Raw genomic sequence first — 23143 nt, forward strand, 5'->3', positions numbered from 1 at the left:
ACATAAAGGAGCTGATATTTTCTTTTGGGCATACCTCTCTCCATCGTTTACCTTGGACTATTAATCCCCCCCTCCCGCCACCTGAGCAACTTTTCAGCAGTCTTTAAAAAAACTTCATCCGACTGTTCAGGGACTGGTTGCTGGGTAACTGTCATCTGACATTAGCCTAAGGTCTGCGGTGTAGACACATGCGTCTGCATGTGGCTGCGACCACATGGGACGGCAAGAATTGAGTTGCTGATGAAAAGAAGTGCTGTCCAAAATGTTTCTGTGAAAATGAAATAACTTTCCATCATGTGTTTGCTTAATTTTGGAAGTACAGCAACTTAAAGTGACAGTAAAACAAGCTAAAAGAAGAGTAAGTACTGGAAGCTGAGTTTTATATATGAATCTTGTTTGATTATGTATTTTAATCATTTTAAAAACGTATCCAAAATGATAACAACTTTCTTCTGGATTATTACCATTGTTTGTCTTATATTTTGGAGATCTGTAGGAAACATGTATGTTCAATTTGGACTCAGTTATGACTTTTTAAAAAATGTGTTTTTTGTTTTAAATCTAGGAATGTTATAGTAACTGTATTATAGAACCCTATAAGCCTTATTGGGCTATAAACAAGTGTTACGCATCAATTGCTTACAATGTTAAGAAGTGTTGCGTTAAAATAACTTATATGTTTCTTCTGTGGAGCATCCTGTTCCCCTGTTTCTCCTCACTGTCTGTCCCTCTTCTATCGGCTCCACCTCTCTCCCTCTCTGAGCAAAAATTTATAAACCATAGATATGTATCATGAATCCAGATATGACTTTTGGTTCATATCACCCACTTCGCTTATAAATAAGGAACTTGTTTATAATACATTTCTCTTCATTACTAAACGGCAGCACTGAAGGCTCCGTCGGCTCAAAACTGACACACTCACCATGAACTTGCGCTTCTGTTTCCAGCTGGCGCCCTGGGCGTTGGTGTGCCGGTGGGCTTCGGTTGCCATCCTGATCAGCTCCCACTCTTCGTTTGTTGGCTCGGGCCTCGTCTGCATCGTCTTCACCATCTCTTCCCTCTTTCTTTTCTGTCGATTCTCCTCTATCAGACGCCGCTTGGCCACGCGCTTTGAGTCGTCCAACACCACTGATGGGCAGAAAGGAGATCGGTGAAGTGATGTTACAGCAAACGTTGTCAGATTCTACAATTCACTTAGCAGAAGCTTTTATCCAAAGCGACGTCAGAAAGCGTCAGATCTATAGGTAATAACTTTCCTTGTTATTTCTTATTGCATCTATAGAGTATTGAATGATTTTCTGTTGGCGAGGTATCTTTAATTGCTCTTTATCAACTGAAGGTAAGGAAAGGAATAGATCATTAATATTCACTTAAATACAAAACTGAGTGAACAGGCATGGAAGCAGCTCTGTGAAACAGCACTTAATCACAGGGATGGTTTATGCTAAATGCTAACCAGTGCATGCTAAAACTGCTACAATGACTGAATGTGACTGTGAATACTCAAAGACAAAACAAAATGTCTAACATTTCAACAAACTCTTCACAAATGAAAGAATCAACAAAAACACTTTTTAACTGTTGGCCTTGAATGGAGGTTTGGTTGTACATTTTGTCCATTTAAACTGGCAATGTGTCCGGATGACTCATTCTCTGAGTGCTTTTAATCACAGAGCTCTGCTATCCAAGCACTTGAATGCCACACTCGTATTTTAATTCATTATACTCACAAGGACCACACGTGTGGCTTTGTTTGAATTCACTTGTGATGCACCGGTAGGAGAATAGATGACTCTTAAAGAGATGCTGCTAGATTTTCAGCACTGTGGAAGTGAAGCTTTGTGACCTTCAAAATAACGAGTGAGATATTGAAAAGTAGGCAGAATGAAGTGTCGGCTGTGATGCAGAAGGTAAAAAGGATTTGAAGGACTTTGAAGGACCTTTCAAGCTCAGCGTGGTGGGTGTGATGTGCAGGTGTTGTGAATTTGTGTTGGAAATTGAACAGAGACCAGTTCCTTTATTCACAGGAGCAGCTTTGATACTAAACTGAAATGATCCCCAAATTAGCTGTTGGTGTTGAGGATTAGTAAGTGCGTGCGTGTGTGTGTGTGTGTGTGTGTGTGTGTGTGTGTGTGTGTGTGTGTGTGTGTATTCTAGTAAGTGCAGAAATCAATGTGGTACTGTACCTGTGAGTACTGTACTCATGATTAAGACACATTTGCCAAAGGTGTGCCATCTACAGGATTATACAGTGACATACTAGTAGTGATAACATGAGCTCATAATAACTCACAGTCCATGGCCATGCCCACAGAGATGCACTTCTTAAAGCGGCACAGCTGGCACTGGTTGCGGGTGATCTTGTCGATGACACAGCAACCTTCATATTTACAGGAGTAAGCTGGGTGGAGGTTCTTCTGGATGGTCCTGCGAAAGAAGCCCTGAAGAGAGGGGAGAAATGGAGAATTAAAAAAAAAAAAAAGAAAAAGGCAAAGAGAGTAACAGGAAAAATAGAAACATCGGCGCAAAAGTGCAAAGGAAAAAAAACAACAACAACAGACAAAAAGGGTCATTAAGAGACTGAGGGAAATACGCAACTGGATAACGTCATAACGGCACCGACAAATAGAAATGTTCTTATGTTTTGATAAGCATTAAATGAGTGCGATGAATATCACATGGCAGGCTGCTGATTGCATGACAAAATTCTGCTTTGGCCAGGATGGCTGAGAGATGAAGTGATGCATGACTGAACATCTCTCAGAGAACATTTTTTGTACAGACCTTGGATTCTCTAGCCTGATTAGAGCACTGCAGCAAGTGGTTCACTAACACATGATTTTAAGCAGAGAAGAGCAAGGGTGTTTTAAATCACATTAAAATGAGGGACAACTTTGGTTTCTAAATGGTCACTCCCAAAGACATCTCACAGTAAGGCCATTGATCTATGGCAAACAAACTACAATAAAAAACTAAAAAACAAGTCATTTTTGATCTTCAGCATCTCTCTGGGATTTTGATGTGCCTCATTTCCTCTATGTCAATGGCAGGAATGTAAACCATGAAGAAGCTAGCAGATACCGACAACGACAACCAACAAGCCTCCTGCCCAGTCATCCCTGTTCAGTGAAGAATGCACTTGTAAAAATAAAAAATGTAAACCTGAATTCTCTATTTTTAATTTGATAGTTAGCTTTTTTGTGTTTCCGCTTACTAAAAATGTCTGCCTTCAATGATCAAACTGACTGACTGTAAGAAAGAAAAAAGATCTTTCTCATCTTTAAATCACCTTTTTGCTTCTGATCACATCAGTAATTCTGTCACTAACCGGCTGCTAGCTACAGCCTCAAATTCAGCAAACAGACATATTGGTATTTATCCTCCATTAAGTTAATGCACATATTTCCCTCTACTTGTTTAAAAGCATGTTGCTACTTGCAAATCAATCATTGACCCCTGGATACTTAAGTTGGAAAAGCTGGGCTTGGGGCTGAGCACTCCTAGCAGGGCAAACCATTATTAGAAAGTTTGGGGAGAACGTTCTAACCTCAAAACTTATGACATGCTGATAATCCGATTAACAAAAGGTTGCTCCACAGTTAACTAATTCCACTTCAGTGCGTACAAAAGGTTGTTTACGTAGTTTTTTAATAGGTTTATTAAACCAGGAAACTCAAGTTAGGCGCACTTATAATTGATGCATTGGTTCACCCCCGTCATTCAGAATCTAATTAAGCCATTGCCTCTGTTAACTATTAAGGTGAAGGTTCCTTTTTTTGGCCTCTTTCAGACGTCATTTCAGATCCGGGCTGAGAAGAACGTTCAGATGCCAGAGTGCAATCCAGTTCTGCCAACAATCCTTTGAGCTTCTCAGAACAGCTTGCCGCCGAGTCACATTCCAACAGTTTTCTAGTCAGAACTTCCTCATTACGATCTTTATCGTCATGTAGAAGCTGTCAATGAGGTGGCTGTGACTCAGAGGTAGAGCAGGTTGTCTTTTAATCGATAGAATCAGGGTTCGGTCAACATGTACTTGCCAGACACCGAACCCCAAAATACTCCAGAAGTGTGTCAGAGGCACCTTTTATATTTACAACATGAAGTGATTTGTCTTCTGGATGATTATAAAAGCACACCACTTCTAGAGGTAGAAAAATCCACGGCTCGACACGCCTACTCCGGTTGCTAAGCTAACACTGGACAACTTCTATTTCTTGTGAGGGGTTTAGTCAGTTCATCTGTTATACATTTCGGAAAAAAGGAGAGTTTCTTGCTTCCATACCTTGCAGCCCTCACAGGTGATGCAGCGGTAGTGGTATCCAGTGGCCTTGTCCCCACAGACCACACATGGTTCATCCTTCTCCAGGTAGCTGGGGATGTACCCTGGAACAGAGACACTAAGAGCTATAGGAGAGGAGGAGGAGGAGGAGGAGGAGGAGGAGGTTGAAGAGGGAGATGGGGTGGAATGAGAGAAAGGTGAAAAATGAGGTCGTGGGGTACGGTGAGGAGGATGATGGGTTGAGGGAGAGGAGTTTGGGTGAAAGGAAGATAAGAAGAATAAAGGGGGAGAAAGGGAGGAGAGGATGAGGGGAAAGGAGGAGTGAAGGAGGAGGGTGAGGAGGGGTCTTTGTGTTATCACAGGGGCCTCAATATGCATAGGGCCCAAAGAGACTGTGATACAGGATGGAGTATTTATGTGACGGGCAGTCTCGGCTGTGCACACAGACATGATATCATGCCAGCTTATGAGGTTTACACTCTAATTCCCAGAACTCATGAGGTCGACCTTAATCTTGACGTCTTATTTGCTTCTTTGTTTATCTTAGGAGGTGAAAGATTTTCCTTTGCTAAGTGATCATTTCAACTCACATTCAGTTAGCATGTGATTTGACTCTTCTACAACTTGGACCTCTAAGCTGTCATGTTGTTACAAAAGGTGTTTTTTATTTTATTTTTTTTAAAGTGGAGGGACATGCAACTGCACACTTGCATGCTTAAGCACCTGATGCAGCTTTACACACATGACCTAACTATCCAATCACAGACACTCAAAGTCTCACAAACAAACGTGTCACAGATTCATCTAATTCTTAACTGCAAAAATCACATTTCCAACAAAAACAAAACACTTTCACTAAAATGTAATACATTTGGAATCGGATAGTCAAGCCTGTAAACGCAGGAAATAAAAAGGGACATCAAATGAACTGATGTTCTAATGGGAATAAAGGTTGGATTGGTTTGAAACCACAGAAGTAAAACATGCTGTTTTTGCAATTGTGATCAGGTAAGCTTTCAAATCTGTTGACTCAACTTTATAATGCTTGGAAACATTTATAGGCCCTTTGATTTAATAAAAGGGTTCATTTCAACCTTCAATTAAGAATGCTAACTATATTTGATAGTTTTCGTGTCAAGTCCTTCCTATGGTTGGACTCAAACACCTCTCTAAAAGTGCCGGCTATGGCAACCCAGGTGAGCTTATCTGTGTTCAACAAAGCCTCTGCATTACAGTCATAAAAAAGAGTAGGAGGGCGAGATTATCATATAAATGAGACATCATGCAAAGCTGTGGGGAGCCAGATGTGGAGTGTTGGACCACACAAAACAAATCTACCAGCCCATAATAAGATGTCTTTTGTATTACTGTGTTCACTTGGTTGTTTGCAGATGACAACAACACAAAGAGAGATGAAGGGGAAGATGACAGAAAAAAATCCTTACCAGACATACTCTTCACCGAACACTGGCTGTTCTTGCTCTTTCTTTTCGGCACATCTGGCCACCTGTGAGGAGGGAAAGGGGGGGGGGGGGTGCAGGCAGGGGAGAGAGAACAATGATACAGTGTGAGGAAGGTGGTGACATCAAAGGTTTGTGTTGAAAACATAGTCTGGCAAAAACAGGAAAAATCCCCACAATTCAGTAGCTTAAAAAAAGACAGTTGGCTTTTACAATTCATTCAATCCGCCAAAGGGTGATTCTTGAATTATTCATCATCAATCCATTAAGAATCAAACATTAATTCTACTGCTGCCACTTCTTTTATTGTCAAAATGAAGATAACATCTCAGTATTAGAGATGAAAAAAAAGTTGTTAGCAATATATTTTGATTATATAGTTTGACACATGTATTTTCTGCTAACTTTGAGAAAAAATCTGTACCGAAAGGATAGCCAACAATGCTGTGGCTTCACTTTTGGTGAGATGGTGAGATGTCCATCTTTTTATAATACACTTTACACTAATCAGCACTTTGGTAATTCAACAGAATTTAAAAGACGTTGGCAGTTATGGACAAATGGGAAAGTGAGATTAGTCCAGAGAGATATGGAGAGCTGCAGAGTTGCACCACTGTTTAGTGTACAAAATAATACAGAAAAAGGCTGATTAGTGAAGCTCTGGACTAATTGATTAATTGTTCAAACTCTGCATCCACTTTGAAGCACTGCTGACCAGCGGCTGATTGGCGCTGAGAGGCTGCCCGCTGTTAGCCAAGAGTGTTGGAACTATTGAGGGCTATTATGTGACTTACTTACAAGCTGACAAGCTCAGTACAAAGTTCGACTCGAATACAATAACAACAGAAAAAAACAAAGAATTATCAATTCCTAGAAAGCAGTGGAAGGAAAGGTGCTTTGCTTAATTTAAGTCTCCTCCAACAGCTCTACCATTCATTTTGTCTTTTCATATCATTGATTCAATTTCTGCCTACATCTGTCTACATTCATTGTTGCTTTTCACTTACGCCCCAAATTCTATTCAGACTCTAATTTCTGTACAAGCCGACCTGGAAAACCCAAGGACAGTCTTTAATTCAAATAAATGAATATATCATACATACACCTTTCATTCACATGCAATCACACTTCTGCTCCCACTCTGCACATGTTGGGAGTGCACACACAAAAACCAGGATACAGATAATTCCTTTACTCATCTCTCCCCCACCTATCTCTTTCTATAATTCTCTCTATTCTATCGCCCTCACATATAGTATGATGGAGTCTACATTTGCCTTTGGCAGCAGATTTGGATTACATCCTCTCTCACTCCTTTTTTATTTATTTATCCCCATGTTTGACTGTTAGCCCCACACCCCTCCCATTTCAGCTTACCCTCTCCCCTCTATAAAATGTTTCTCTCGCTCTCTGTCCTTCCCACTGTTGCCTCTCATGGGCATTGCTCCGTGTCAGGGCCGTTGATTTTCCTCCTTTCTCTCACTGTCATTTCTGTCTTCTCCTCTTCTCTGCTCCCCAGACTTCCATCTGAAGTAACACTAGGTAACACTGCTCTTCACCCTCTTTCCAATATCTCCCTCTCTCCATTCCCCTCTGTGGCTGTCAAATCTACTTTCCTCTCCAAAACGAAAAAAAAAAAAAAAAAAAAACCCTCCTCTGACGTCTCTTGCTCTGTTCTTGCTGTTCTTCACGGTCGAACTAACTTATTAATTTTATTGCTCTGCACATGGCCTGGCAGTGAGGCAGTGGGAAACTGTCTACTCTGTTTGTTGATTACTATGAAGTAAGCTACCAGAATATAAACACACACCAAGTTCTGACTTCTGAACCTTTTCATAAAACAATCTTTGTAGCATAGTTTTATAGAGCTTGGTCCAGTGTCCTTTCATCAACAGACATAAATGTTTGGAGTCATGAATCAAAGCAAAAACTATAAAGAACACCATTAAAAAATCTATAATCTCTGATTGCCAAATAATGTGAGAAAAAGTGCTCATGGCCATTTAAAGCTGTATATAGTCATGGTGAAGCACTGGAGGTTAGCAGAACAAGCTGAAAACATTTTGTACAAAAGGGAGAAAAAAAGAAAGATCATATTAGTCCATTAGTCACATGTGCTTTTTGTTCCTGTTTTTGTTTCCTCAAACTCCTACAGCATATTTGTTTTGGCACACAGCATGTCACCTTGCTCCATGTGATGGTTGAAGAGTATCACTTACAAATGCAGTTAGTGCAGATACACATTGTTTTTGTCTGGTATAGTCAGGGCATAAGAAACACAACTTCCAAGACACAAATATTCATTACACATTGTTGGCTTCAAACCATTCATGTTTGCTTACATTTAAGCAAACATGAATGATTACTGATACAACAAATGCTACTATAATTACAAAAAAGCTGACCCACAGTGACTTTGAATACAGCCCTTCAGTGAGCACTTTAAATTCAGCTGTAACAAATGCTGTAGTTGCTTTGACAGGAGCTTCAGTTCTGAGGGTATCAGCTGAAAGATCATATGATGGAAGACGCAATGTTGGGAAGCGAGCACTGAAAGAACATTTTTTGTACAATGGTTTCCCACAAACTTTGTAAACTGACTGCCTGAGAGCTGTCCAATCAGATTCCACCTCAGGGACCTCAGATGAAAACTATATATTGAACTTCTGGATTGTTAGCCTGCCTCCTCTGCACTCAGTCAGATCAGAAGAGGAGGGACTCCCCATGGCTCCAAAACCAAAAACCACATGACCACAATGTGGAAGAAAGCGATTAAAGTGTTAGAATCAGACCTGTGAGACTAATTATATCAGCCAGAAGGCAAGGAGGAGTTCTGCTGTATGGAGTCAGAAAAGGACACCAGAGCTGAGAGTCCAGCACTACCAGTAGGAGCAGATAGTGGTGTAGATCTGCCCCGTGATTGGGAGCCACTGGTGGTGCCATGACAGTTAAGGTGCATCAATGGAAATGGAAGAGAAGTGTCTGTGTTGCAGAAAATTGAACCAAGCATGTTTAATTTAATGATGGAGAAGGAAACCGCTTTAGAAGCATGAAAACCACAGCTGTTTCTCTTACAAGAAGACAATTTAAACAGTTATGAAATACCCCTGTGAGTGTTAAAAATGTTGTTGACTGTTATCAACTCCAAAGTACTCACAAAATGTGGCTAAACAGAAAAATAACAGGCAGACAAACTGAAAAAAGCCCTTCTGAACAGTCCTGCACACACCAGTATTTCTGTCTTTATCTGTTGTTAACATGCGGCACAAGATATGGATATCAGCAGTGGCTCATCACCAAAACAACTACATGTGAACAGAATTAAATCCACATAAACACAAACCTGTTGATGCAGTAGGGCTGTAATATATGCATTGTGTCCCCTTTGCAGGAATACCAGAGGAAGAGAATAAAAAACCAGCAGCTCCTTCTGCTGTCTAAGCCTCCCAGCAGTCAAAAAGAGTCCCTACACGTGTCCCATTTAGCAGAAAACAGAACCTGTTTGCTCCAGTTAATGAGTCTGAAAATAGTTGAAGAAGTAGTTCTACAGCTCAAAAAGTGGCTCTTCTGGAGAACTCAAGCCTGATCGTGGCTGATCGCCAGGCTATAAACCCCGAACAGGAGGTCCTGAAATCCCTCGACAACAACCTCCCAGAGACCTGAGGGCTCCAGTCGATCTCAGAGAAGTACAGTGTTCAGAAGCGATATCTGAGGTAATAGTAGCTCTCTGCCTCAGACTTGCTGCTGGCAGGAATGGTGACTCTGTTTATTTCCCTCTCTCTCTCTCTCTCTCTCTCTCTCTCTCCCCCCTCCCTCTCTCTCTTCTCATTGCTCTCGTCCAGCCTCCTCCCCCCGTCTGTGTGTTTGCATGCGTAGTTCCTCCCCCTGTGACATACTCTGTGTCATCACAAACACATTTTCATGTTTCGGTCCACCTTTTAAAACCCATTGTACTCTTTTTTTTTTTTCTATGCTTACTTTTCTGTATTGACTCTTTTTTTTTCCCCCTCCAAATTGTTTGACTCTTCTTCTACTCTCTCGCCTTCTGTCGCCCTCTCTCCATCTGTCACCTTTCGTGTTATTACATTACCACTCCTGTCACTTTCCCCTGGTATGCCCTTTCTCTTTCTGATTTGCTCTTTCCTTTTTACCCCCAGGAGAAAACAAAAAAAGTAGTTGCCTCCAACCTCCAGTTAAGCTTAAATGCTAACTTGATTACATAACAACAGTCTGATGTGGTCACCGAGCACCGAGTACAGCTCAGTGAAGTCTTTTAAGGACAAAGAGAGGATTGTTATCTTGTCAACTAAAACAGACTGGTCTTTGATTTCTTTTTGATCCAAATGTATTAAAAACATTATTAAGAACGATAAACATTACTATTAGGAGACTAACTGAATTATTACTGGAATGGGTTCATATCAGAGATCAGGGCTACTTATTATTACTAATTATTATAATAATATCAAGTGTTGTTTTCTTCTTCCATTTTTTTTACATTTTCAAATACTTGAAAATGTAAAAAAAAAAAAAGCCTACCATGAAAGAGAGGGATTATGCCCTTTAAGCTCCTGGCAGAGTTCCAATGTGACCTTGCTGTAATGTACTGATGGATTAGTGCTGTGGAAATAAACTTTGACCTCAGTAAACATTTCAAATGTTTTCAGCTAGACTAAGGGTCCTCTAGCAACGTAATAACTGATCATCTTAGCTGCTTTATTTGTTATTGTGTTCACCATCATTGTTTAGTATGTATAATGCCAATGCTAAGTTAGATAGTATACCCAAGCATGGGCGGTTCTAGGCAGGGGCCAACAGGGGCCAGTGCCCCTGTAACACTGAGCTAGGTCCCCCCCCTGTGGCCACCCCTCCAAAAGGAAAACCCCCCTCTAATAACACCTACACAGTATTTGACTCAACAACTGGACTCACCATCTAGTATTAACGACTGTTACAAACTATTACTGAAACAAATCCAAATCATGGTATTTAATGTTGTGGTATTTAATGATGTGTGCTATCATTTGGCATAATATATATTTTTTTATTTTATCTTTGTCTATTTTTCACCTGGGTTTAATGTTCCCCTCTGACAAAACAACTGGCCCCAGTTTGGCCCCCTCAGTAAAGGTGGTCTAGAACCGCCAAGTATTGCACCAAATTCAATTTCATGATGGCTTCTTATATATATATAAAAAAAAACTACAATACATTCTTAAGTGCGTCAACTAGTTTCTGAAACCGAATGTCGTCTGTTTATTTGTCATAGTGTCATTAAAAAATGTGAATTCTAAGATTTGTCTCGAACTGATATTGATTATTACATTTGTTTTGATAAATAATTTGTAGTACTACAAAGATACAGTAAAACTCTGAGACATTTCCTGAGACAGTTAATGTATCATACAAATGAAAAACTAAAACGACCACAACCCTAAAACATCTCCCTCAACCTTAAATATGATACAACAGAGAATACTGAGATTCAGGCCAGACTGTCTCAAATAAGCTTGTTTCATATAAGAGCTTGATTTTCTCTGCATGATTGAAATTAAGACATAGATACAATCTCTCTTGGCAATTGGTTGAATCACTGAATTATATTGTAATTAAATAAGCGTTTATAATTAGATTAGCTGCAATTTCAACAGCAGGAAACATTGACGCCACTATGGACAGACTGATCTATAGACATTAACAGGATGCACAATCTTTGTAGGAACAGTGCAAAATAAAGCAAAAACTTCCATTTTCTATCTGCTTGCCTGAAGAAGCAGGTATGGCCAAATACTTTCAGGGAAATTAAAAGTTTCACAGGGTGTAGGTTGACATATACATTCTTAAAATATGAAAGCCTCCATTGCTGTGATTGCCTTATGCCTCTCAACTACATTTTTGGCCTAAAAACCTCCCCCAAAACAGAAAGACGTATTTTCTAGTGGGCAACTACAATCAGAACCCAGATTTGGGGCCATGGTATTTGCTCAGCTTTGAGCTTTATTTACAGATTCTGCATTAAAATGTACAATTGGAAAGATTGGCAAAGGACTTTGGTATCAGTATCTGCGTTGTGTTTGTTGTACAAGTAGTATTGTACACTAAAGTTTCAGAGAGCATTGGCCTTAAGCAGGAAGACTGTTTGTATTGAAAGTGAGAGGGGCAGAATGCAGTCCTATGTAATCAATCCTAGAAACCTTTGCCCTTCATTTAACAAATATGTAAATTTAATAAATGTCTTTAAACAGATTTGTGCATCTGCTGTGACGTCTCAACACCAACTCTATTCTCGCATTAATCGCAAGAAGTCTTGGCCATAAGTCCTTTATTGCAAACTGCTGGCAAAAATGGAATCCCTGAAAAGTTGGCTATTGCTCCCAGAGGCTATACTATCAGATGAAATGTCAATGGGTTTGGAGACTGGGTTCCATGAAGATGACTTAATCACTACAATGGAGTACACTGACTTCAGTGTACTCCATTGTAGTGATTAAGTCATCTTCATGGAACATCCTGAGCTCTGTTCACCTGAGTCAAACTTCTGAGCTATCTCATGTGGAGGTTATGAACTCTAGGCTGTGTCTTAATCACAGTTCCTGAGTGTAGATCCCATTACAGGTTCTCTGTGTTTGCACGCTGACGAGCTGAAAAGCACTGGCTTTCTCTTTCTGTGTCTGTTAATGGATGAGTGCTGCCTGTAATCCCCCACCACCTGCTTGGTCTTACTGATGTTAAGGGAGAGTCTTTCTGTCTGGCACCGCTTCAACGCATCTCTTTGTGTCTGCTCAACAGGCCGACACACTGCTACTGGAGATCAAGCCAGCATATGCCTTGTTGTCTGTTAATCACACATCGTAGGGCCAGGGACAAGATTTCTGGTGCTGGGATCCAAGGACAATGAGTGCAAGAGGCACCAAAAAATTGTGAAGTACTCCCTCTATTTGGATGTCAGTAGTTACTTTTTAAAGCTGATTTGGTTACAGGGTACATACACTCTCAAGTGATTGACTGCCACACTTAAATGAAATGACATCCTGGCATTGCATTTAGCTGAGTAGAGAGCCTGCCTAGAGCCATGATGATGTTATGTCACACTCTGACATGATGCCAGGAGTAAGCTTGGACTTAGTTTTAAGGTGCTTGACTGTCTTTTGTAGACCTGCAGAAAGGAGTTCATCCAAAGCCACTACAAATGATCATTGGTATGAATTGTGGTGGGGCTCAAAGCACAGTGCAGCATAAACTGAGGGAAACTGTTCAATTGGACACTCGGCCACTCAAAGAACAGTTTCCAGGTCTTGGAGTGTTCTAGTGTCTTAGCTTACCAGACATATACCAGCTTGTTCTATCTACTAGAGGTTACATTAGCTGCTACTAGCAATCTTAACTGAGTCTTTGACCGAACTCTTATTTTTGGAGGTGCATTGTTCTACAATGAGCAGTGTTAAGAATGTGGAGTTCTTTCTTAAAAGCTGAAAATCAGTTGGTTTTTTTTATCCATCACTTTTAGGCTACACCACAAGCATCTGTCTGATGCAAGAGGGACCACAATGTGAACTAACAATCATAGGGTGTCAGAGACAAAAAATGTATATTGGGCATGAAACGTTGCTCATTGTATCTCATTTTACAAATGAGTATCTAGGATACCACGTGAAGTCCCGAAAAGTATCCATGAATTATTTGTTTGGCTTCTCTTGCCTGGTTTGACAATCTCTGCAATGTTTTCCATGTAGGCTTCCTTTTGGTACAGAGTCTGAGTGAGGAGACACCATCCACAACCAGATAATTATTTGCTTATATTGCAGATGAGCAGCCGATGACCAGAATAGATGACAATAGCCTGTGATAGCCAATGGGTTTCAGAATTTAATTTTAGCAAATGCATTTGGCCTTTTCACTCAAAAATATGTCCTGCTTCATGTGGAAGCCCACCTCTGATTGCCCACTTTATGATTGGCCAACGCAACTGAGACATGGCAGTCACAGCAAGCGTGAGTGGATCTTTGATCATGTGGTTAAACACAGTGACCATCTCAGAAAACACAATTACTGATTGACTGATTCTGTGTCACTCCAGTGGTAGAGCATTGACAAATAAACTACCAGTAAGCAAAGTGCAAGGTAAACACAGAAACAACAGAGTTAGGATTATACAAAAATGTCTAAAATGACAAATTTATCCAAAGCTCTTTCAAATAGCTTATTGCATAAATTACTTGTGGCATTATGAAGCTGTTGCCGAGTTACACAACAAGACTGCTGTGAAAATGTTTGAAAACTCTTGAATAATGCCATCAAACATACAATCATTCACCGCTTAGGTCTAATAGCCCTCATAACCTCTTAATACGCCTGTGTCGCACGCTTTTAGAAGAGGTCAGATGTGGCTTGTGAATTAAAACAGAGAGTTGTTTGAGATTGTGCTGCTTCAGCCAATAGACTCGATGTTAAACTACAGAAGTGTCACCTGAGGGCAAGGCCTCACTAAGAAAGAAAGAATGGTCCTTTTGAAAAGGGTTTGAGTAAGGATAAAGTCTATTTGTTCATATTTACTTACAGAGCCTCACTGTTATTGGTATGTTCATCAGATTCATAGAACACAAACATTCTGACATTTATCAGCAGAAAACACAGGATGGAACTTTCACAATGTTTTCCCACAATATTTATCTTAACTTAGCTCAATGTGTTACATTCTAGACTGAAAGAAAGTTCATATAAGTTGAGGATTTGGTCATTAGTTGTTCAATTGAGTAATGTTTTCTTTTGCTTTGTCATGGTTTTTGGCAAATGTAGTGAATGTTTATTACTTTGTTAGTGCTTCTACAATGAGGGTTTAAAATATTTCTAAAGGAAATATACTGTATTGAGGTATATTATATATACTGTAATGAGGACTTCTAGAGGTCCTGCAGATTACATCCGCAGTATAACTTTTCCAGTACAAGTTATCTGTATTGCATCAATAACTAATGTTCACTAACTTGGTAGTTTTACTTCCGGTTATTCATTATCATTGAATATATTCTGCTATACTGTACATCTTATTTTCTTTTATTCACCTACAAATACCATGATGCTTGTGTCAGTTTTTAACTGTCCAAACAATCAGTTGTTACACTGACTTTATGAATAGTTTCGTAATTTATATTATAATGAGGCAATTAGCCAAACATCCTGTTATACTATTGGGTTTTATTAGGAGTTGGGTTTTGCCGTGTTGTGTATAGTCATTTGAATCTGTAATACTTTCATTACTGCAGTTATTAACCTTGCTTGTTCTGTCACGTGTCGAGATATTAATCTATCATCTTACTTGATAATAGTAACTGTAATAAATGCGGTTTCTTCCTTGCTCCTGAGTTGTCAGGTTTTCTTCATCTTCTTTGTTAACCTGAAGTTATTACATAAGGTGCCTTAAATATTTATGCGGACGTCAATAATGATAGCCTTAGCATCCCAATGATCTTAATCTTAATTGGATTTTCTTTGAGTTTCAACAAACCTACTCAGGGTCTGATTTACAAAAGGTTTACGTGTGTTAAAACGTGTGTAAGCTTGATTCCACCTGGAAAAAATGTGCTATCTGATCTACAAACGGCACACAGTGAGGATTGCTATGGGCGTTTCTGCCCTAGCCTGCAAAATACTGGGAGGAGAAAATGCGCCCATGCCACAAAGGACACATCTTGCACCTCCTGCGCAATGTATGACAATTCATTCAAAAGATGGAGGGAAGAAAAGAGAGGCCCTGTTTAATGCCAAAGTTTTCTTATAAGCCAAATTTTATTTTTGCAATATTCAGATTTATCTGCTATAACTCGAAATTATTGACGCTTATTTGCCTCTTCACTAATACCTATTTTGCACTTGCAGTCATTCTGCTTTCCGTCCAAACTCTCCATGACATAAAACAGTAGAACATGCAAAAGCCTAACTTAACTACTACCTCCTCCACAAGGTTTGCACCTGTTATCATTCATGCACATTTTCTTAGTAGATCAACTGCAAATCGCAGATCAACCAAACGTAGAATTTGCAGGATTTTTGCAAACTATTCAGTACTCTTTACCTGGGGTCTTAGTAAATCAGGCCCACACTATTTTAACCACACCAGTGTTCCCCCCCCCCCCCCCCCGCAACACTGCACACCCTTTAACCCCTTCTGAAAACCCTGCTACTGCTTCAGGTGAATGAGTCAACCTCAGACATTCAAAATATATTCCTTTACACTCAAAAATCCTATATATTAACATATTTCACATTAATCTACTGATTTTTAAATGTAATGTTTCAATGTCTCTTTTTCCCTATGTCAGCACTTGATATTGCCTTGTTGCTGAAATGTACTATAAAAATAAACTTGCCTTGCCTTTATAATTTGACAGAGGATATCTCTCTGCTTGTCTGTTAGGTCTTAGCGTGGCATTAGATATAATTGATCACATCCTGTTATGGACACTGGAACACTTAATTGGCATCACAGTATCTGTATTAAGCTGGTTTGAATCCTATTTATTAGATCGATCTTGTTTTATACACCAAAGTTAGAACAAGGTTATGCGCTCAGAACAGTTTAATCCACCCTTATTTATGCTTCCTGTACTGCAGGTTACCAGGAAACAATTAAAAAATGCAACATTATACAGATAATACCCTGTTGTATTTACGGATGAAGTAAGATGAACTCAACTCAAAGCATTCTTTAAGGACATGGAAAATGCTAAGACAAGATCATTTCTGTTTCTAAAGTCAGACAAAGAAACTGAAAATATATTTGTTAAAAGTGGGAAAACATTTCTTTTTTTGTTCCAGTTAAGATATATTGCGACATTTTAACTATGCTGACTCACAGGCCAGTGTTTAACGATACAATATGTAGAATTTCACTAAAATATCTAAATAATCACAAAATAACTAAACCTATATTGTATATTTTTTTGTTGTTGAGTACTTACATAACCTCAACTATTTCCATCAGGTAAAGCCAGAGAAATCCTTAATTTCATAGTTGTAACGGGACGTCTTGTTGCAGTGGTGGCCATGACACACTACATGTTTATCGCTGCTGTGTGAAAACCGGATCTTAGGCAAAAGACTGCTACACAAGGAATCAGGAACTGCTACTGAAAGCTGCCGTACTGTTGCTGTGATAAAATAATGTTAATTATACTTAGATACATTAACTCGTCTGTAAACATATTTTCTTCTTCAGGTCTGTTTTGCCAATTCGTCTTGACTACAGCCAACTCTGAGTTCTTTTTCATCTGGGCAGAGTACCAGAGAGAATCACTTCCATGAATCCCCGCCAACCTTAACGTCATCTCTTGTTATTGTTTTGATTGAGAGCTCCCTGGCGTCGGAATCTACATACTGTGCCTTTAAGCGTTTCCATGAAAAGTGTTAGCAGAGGTGATAAAGGGATATGATGCCACTAAAAGGCGACCTAATGAGATGCTTCGTTATCTTGACTTACATAATTAATTCATCCCAGCTTGAACACTGTCCAAGTTAGGATCATTTTAAGACCTTTAAGTGGACCCTTAAGGGATTTTAAAGGATAAGATTTATATAAAGATGAAACCACAAGCGTAACCACTGTTACATTTACTCTATTCGGAGGTCGATCAAAAGTAAACACTGACAGCCGATCATGTCCTCAAAAACTCAGAGGCATGCCGCTGCAGGTAATTCTGACACTCGCACAGCCACACACACAGACACACACACAGACACACACACTCCAAATTCTATTTTGGTATCCCCTACTCCAGGGTATGCGAAGTGTTACATCTGTGTGTGTGTGTCTGTGTGCGTGTGTGTGTGTGTGTACGAGTGCTACATGACTCAGACATCAAAGAGGGGAGGGGTCCATGAGGCAGCGCTCCCAAGAACACGTGAATGCTCAATGACACAGTTAGACAGATACACACGCACATGCGCACAAACACAAAGCGACAATCCGCTGTTGTTGTCACATATTGCCGCGTCCTGAGCTGTCCTTCTCTTTCTGTGGCTACAGCTGCCCTCGGTGCTCCTAATCCAGCTCTCTCCACTTCACTAATCCACATCCACACACACACACACACGCACACACACACACACACACAGACTGACATTGCATGTGCATATCCATGCAAACATCTTTCTACACCTACACATCCACTAACGTAAAATCACCTGCCCACAGAAGGATATAGACACATGATCCGGCAGCTGAACCGGAGAAGCCTCTGCTTCGTTTTCTTTTTCATTATAACGATCAGACTTCTAAAATGTTCTTAGATTTCAGAAGCCTCTTACGTAGATGCTACTATTGCGCTGATTCCATTTGTATATACTGTACATATACAAGAAAAAAACATCCAGAGTTCTTTTCCAAAAAGGCCATATGGTCACCAGAAATCAAAGATTCCCATCGTGATCCTTTGTTTTTAAACATGAGGGAATGACATAAAGCACACCAACAAGTACATGTATGTACTTCTACTGTAATTCTGTTCTCAGGCGAACTTAAAAGCTAATCAGAGAAGCAACCTTTAATCATGCATGGCCTTTCTACTTAGAAACTCCAGTTGTATTAGAAGGTTTTACTTGTCTTCAATCAGATTATTAACTTCCTAATAACCACACAGTCAGTTCCTGACTGTGTGATTATGACCTCTTTGTCTCTCTCTTAATGCCTTAGTGCAGGGGTGTCCAAACTTTTTTTCTTGCGGGCCAAAATTGTTGTGTTAGAATCGCTCGCGGGCCACAGGTTTTGTTTTTTTTAAATATAGTTGAAAAAATAGTCAGGCTTTGTAGATCAGAATCAAAAGGCTCGCTAAAGAAACCCTTTAATAAAAGGAAATCAAATATTTTGATTTCTTTGTTCTACTTTATTTGTTTTTTTTTCTCAGAGCCTGTAACGTGGTTCATTTTTTTAGAAAAGCTTTCTGCATTTAGCTCAGGTCATTAAATGGTTAAACAACAGTCCGCTTGTTTGCAAAAACTTTGCATATGTTTTTTTTTCATAGTTTACAAAAAAATGTGGAAAATAGTAAAAGCTGTAGATTTAAGAAAAACAACATACATGTTACTGAACATTTTCTATTTTAGGAATATTGTTCAGCCCTTGTTAACATGAAAAAGAAAAATAAGATAATGTGCCGATCTTAATCAAGACCTCAAAATCTTCTGATTCTTCATTTGAAGTCACGGGCCACAAAAAGTCCCCTCAAGGGCCGCAAATGGCCCTCGGGCCGCACTTTGGACACCCCTGCCTTAGTGTGAATGGTATTTGTGTCAATTACTGGTTTTAATTGGATTTTTTTCCATTTATTGTCAACGTTTTGTACTTCTATAATACGTCAGCCATCACAATGCTGTAACCAACACATGACAGCGCTGAATATTGATGAAAAAACATTTATATGTATCTGACGGTGCTGGGGAAAGAGGAAGGAAGCGCAAACGCATATGGAGAGATTTGCAGACACAAAACAAAAACGGCACATTTAATCATGAAGTTTGTGACTCTCAGGTCTATCAGTGAAGTTTATGAAGTTTGGAGTCTTTGAGGCTCACAGTTGTCCCAAATGAACACAGGCTGAACAAGCATACGGAGATCTGCTTGGGTGTTTATAATTTAAGGACAAAATTATTCATAGGGTCAATTCAGTAGGAGTCGGATAGTTGTGCAGGACATGCCTGTAAAGCAGCATAGCAGAAAAAATGTAACATCTTCCCCTCCTTTCAATTTTCTTCCTCTTTAGCTGTTTGGTATTCTGTTGCACTGCTTACGATACAGTGTTGCCATCATATCAGTGTACAGCTGGAATTGCATTAAGAAATGAAAGATTGTCAAGGTGCTGTACTGAACTGTCAAATCACCCGTCACACTTTGAGGAGGACCAGGGGCGCCCCTGAGTTTTGAATGCAGTAAACACCCTACAACCCACAAAACTTCTTTGTCAGCCGACAGGAATCTCAAGTTTTTTTTTTTTTACCTGTGAGAAACAAATCACAAGGTTTATATGTTTGGAAGAAGTGACAAACATCTGCTGATAATTTGGTTTCAGGTAAAAACCGTGGAAACGTTGAACACTATTAAGTCATTTTGTGACTCGATTATTTAAGTTCAAATCCTGCATTGTAGTTCTCCCGCATCGACAATGACACACACAGACATATTAAAGTGAAAGGATTCAGCTGATTAAAGGTAAGTTATCAAGATTTCCTCCACTGATCATTCAAATCAAATGGCCACTGTGAAATAAAAACTGACAGTTTGAAAATGACCCTTTTGGAAATAAAATGATCTGCTTAATTTGAAATAAATATTTTGTAAAAAAAGAAGAAAAAGAGGTCCTATTAGTGCAGTGATTTTGAAATAAGAATACGTTTTCTTTTTCATTATAACGATCAGACTTCTAAAATGTTCTGAGATTTCAGAAGCCTCTTTGTTGTGCGCACATGATAAACTATTTATTCACAACAATGTGAGACTCTTCAGAACTAAAGATTGACAGGAGGGTGGAAGGGAATGTACCGTTTTTTGTTTGTGCACGTATGTGTGTGTGTGTGTTTAGTGTGTGTGACTACACGTGCCTGGGAACAGGAGAGTACACAGATGGCAGGGTGATGGATTGATCTGCATATACTTTTACCGTCTCCTAAAAATACACTTTATACTCCGTGTCCCTTTGTGCCATCAATCCCTCATTTCAGCGAAAGACAACGTCCTTTTCCTTTATCTCTTATTAATCATCTGTTCATGTTCTCTTCTGCCTGTCAATAAAGCATTTATCCACCGAATGATGAGTCTGTCATCCTTTTATGAATTCCTTCACTCTATTACATGAGAAGTGTGTATACACAACAATGTGCTTTGTCTCTGTTTGTGAGGATTTGGATGATTTGAGGCTGTTTTGCTGCACCTCTGCGTCTGCATGTTCTTTCATCCATCCATCAATCCATCCGTCTATGCCTGCAGCTATTCCTTCTCCTGTCAAATCCATCGTTAATCTCTGCTTTCCTTTCATGTTTACATCAAAGACAGACACACACACACACACACACACACACACACACACACACACACACACACACACACACACACACACACACACACACACACACACACACACACACACACACACACACACAAACACTCTGTTTCTGTCTCACCCTTTCTCATCTCCCTCTGATGAATTGCTATCCTGCTTGTTGGACATTGGCTCCATGGTGCCTCAGTCCTGTCCAGCAGCCAATCACAGGAAGACGAGGCGGCCCTCGACCTTGCCAGCCTGCTCAGCATTCGCCGGCGTCCCCTTCAGTAGACAGCCATCTGAGGATCTGCGTGTTGATTGGCTGGGAAGAGCAAGGTGGGCGGGACATCAGTGGAAGCAAAAGAACGCTGGAGGGGAAGAGAGAAACAGACACGAGGGGGTATTAACATTTGTCCAGTAAAATGTAACATTACATACACACTGTTATATAACCCTACAGTTGTCATTTGAATGTTGTCCCTGTATGTGTACATGCAAGAAAACAATCATTACAAAAGAAATTCTACTTTTGCCTTTCCACACATTTTATTCATTACAATACTGTTCATCCACTTATGTAATTAAAAGGTTTATTCATTTGTCTGTGTTTAATTCATTGAGGAGTTAAATTACACTATCTGTCAGCTAAGGAATGGCTGCAACATATACCTGGAGAGTCTTAAACTAGTGAACAATTCAAATATTTTCAATAAATAAATAACTTAACTTATGCCCACTGACAGCTGAAACATGTGTCCTGCATTTGTGAAGGGATCGACACTTCTACCCTGTCTGTGTTGTTAAAAATGCTTTCATACATTACTATCTAATATTACTTTTCTGAGTTTTACCAGTGTGTGCTGATAAAACAATAGTATAGCTTCATCTCAATATTTTTGCGGGTATGCGCCGATGAAGTATGTGGTTAGTGCGCGCGCTCCATTTACAGAGGCTGTTGTCCTTCCAGCGGGCAGCCAGGGTTTGAATTCGACCTGTGGCTCCCATCCTGCATGTCATTCCACAATCTCTACCTGCTCCCTGATTTCCGACACTATCCACTGTCCTATCTGTACAAGAGCCCTCAAGCATGCTTACATATGGCCGATAACATACCGATGTTTTTTCTCTTACAATTACTAAAATCTTAGTTTAAAATCTTAGTTTCTTTTAGAATGTTAGCATTTTAGCTTTTGCTCATTTCAGCTGAGTTTGGAGATGGTTATTTGAAGGTTACATTAAAAATGTTTCAGCACACTAAAGATGTAGGACTGAGTCACAGGAAACAAACTATCTTCATACGCCATTTCATAGGTGTCACCCCTTGACCCTATTTTTTATGACATTATAAATATAGATCACACAGAGATAATAAAACAGCCAGTGTCCTGTTCTCTGCTCACCACTACAAGCCTGCATATATTAGAGGAAACATGCTGAAGACAAATCTAATTGACTATAAGTGACTTACAAGACCTCTGAAAGGAATTTAGGCTAAATTGCACTCAACAATTTTCGTGGCTGTCTTTCAGCTTATTCCCTCTTTTTGTTCCTTAAGTGAGATCATGCAGAGAAAAGGTAAAGCACATATGAGCTTTTCAGTCTTCGATGGTTCTGGTATCAACACTGTCATTTTTTAGGGATCTGTTTTTCTATATTTGCAACCTTAAAAAAATGCATGCCAGATACAACAATGCACTCCTAACTTATCTGGGAGCACAATGAAAAGTTAAAAGAAAGAATATATATATAGAGTAATAGTTGTTTGGCTTGTTGTGGAGTGTAACACCGTAGGTCATAACTTCTCTTTGATGGATCAACATCACATGTTTCATAGGCACTCATATCTCTCTACAACGTACTTTGAAGATACTTTTTTATTCTATGGATTAATGTTCAACAAACTAACACAGGAAACAGTGAGTGCGTGTTCTGGACATAATGTGGAAGACGATGTCTTTTTGTCAGTTCCGTATTGTTGACATCCTTAAAAAACTACTTGAAAGAAGACTGTGATATCTTGTACTGACCTAGAAGCTGCTTTCAGTCTTACTAGTGGCATATTCTGTCCATGACAAGCTGAGTTAAGAAGCTGATGCTGCACTAAAACGCAGCAAAGTGATTCCTAGAGCTTTAGCAGACCGATTTGATATTTTGATACTCCTTTGAAAAGTTTGCCCTTTACTGAATTGGCAGTCGATATGTTGAATATTTGAGGTGAAATGAAAATATAACTTTTCTAATGGGCCCAGATTGCCCACTGACATGACTCAACAAATATTAGGTCTGGCTCGATGGCAGCGATAACTTCTTTCATTGTGACTCAGTATGAGTATCTGTATAAAAATACGACAGTCATAAATCATTATTAACTG

At 39.5% G+C, this 23143-nt stretch overlaps 1 protein-coding gene across 3 annotated transcripts in view; it reads right to left on the reverse strand.

Moving 5' to 3' along the window:
* The window catches only part of LOC132995381 (thyroid hormone receptor alpha), a 95844-nt gene that overhangs the window by 12960 nt on the left and 59741 nt on the right, over positions 1–23143 (reverse strand). Inside the window, exons 4-8 of one of the 3 annotated variants that reach the window (XM_061065336.1) lie at positions 20911–21139; positions 5728–5789; positions 4286–4407; positions 2297–2444; positions 926–1131 (exon numbers count right to left, since the gene is read on the reverse strand). In XM_061065336.1, coding sequence (XP_060921319.1) covers positions 926–1131; positions 2297–2444; positions 4286–4407; positions 5728–5789; positions 20911–20966 — 594 coding nt within the window. In that variant the 5' untranslated portion in view covers positions 20967–21139. Of the gene's footprint in view, positions 1–925; positions 1132–2296; positions 2445–4285; positions 5701–5727; positions 5790–9085; positions 10206–20910; positions 21140–23143 lie in introns of those variants that run through there. The other 2 variants (XM_061065337.1, XM_061065335.1) reach the window with 2 other exon arrangements.

The sequence above is a fragment of the Labrus mixtus genome, chromosome 20 (genome assembly GCF_963584025.1).
Source record: "Labrus mixtus chromosome 20, fLabMix1.1, whole genome shotgun sequence".
NCBI classification, from domain to species: Eukaryota; Metazoa; Chordata; class Actinopteri; order Labriformes; family Labridae; genus Labrus; species Labrus mixtus.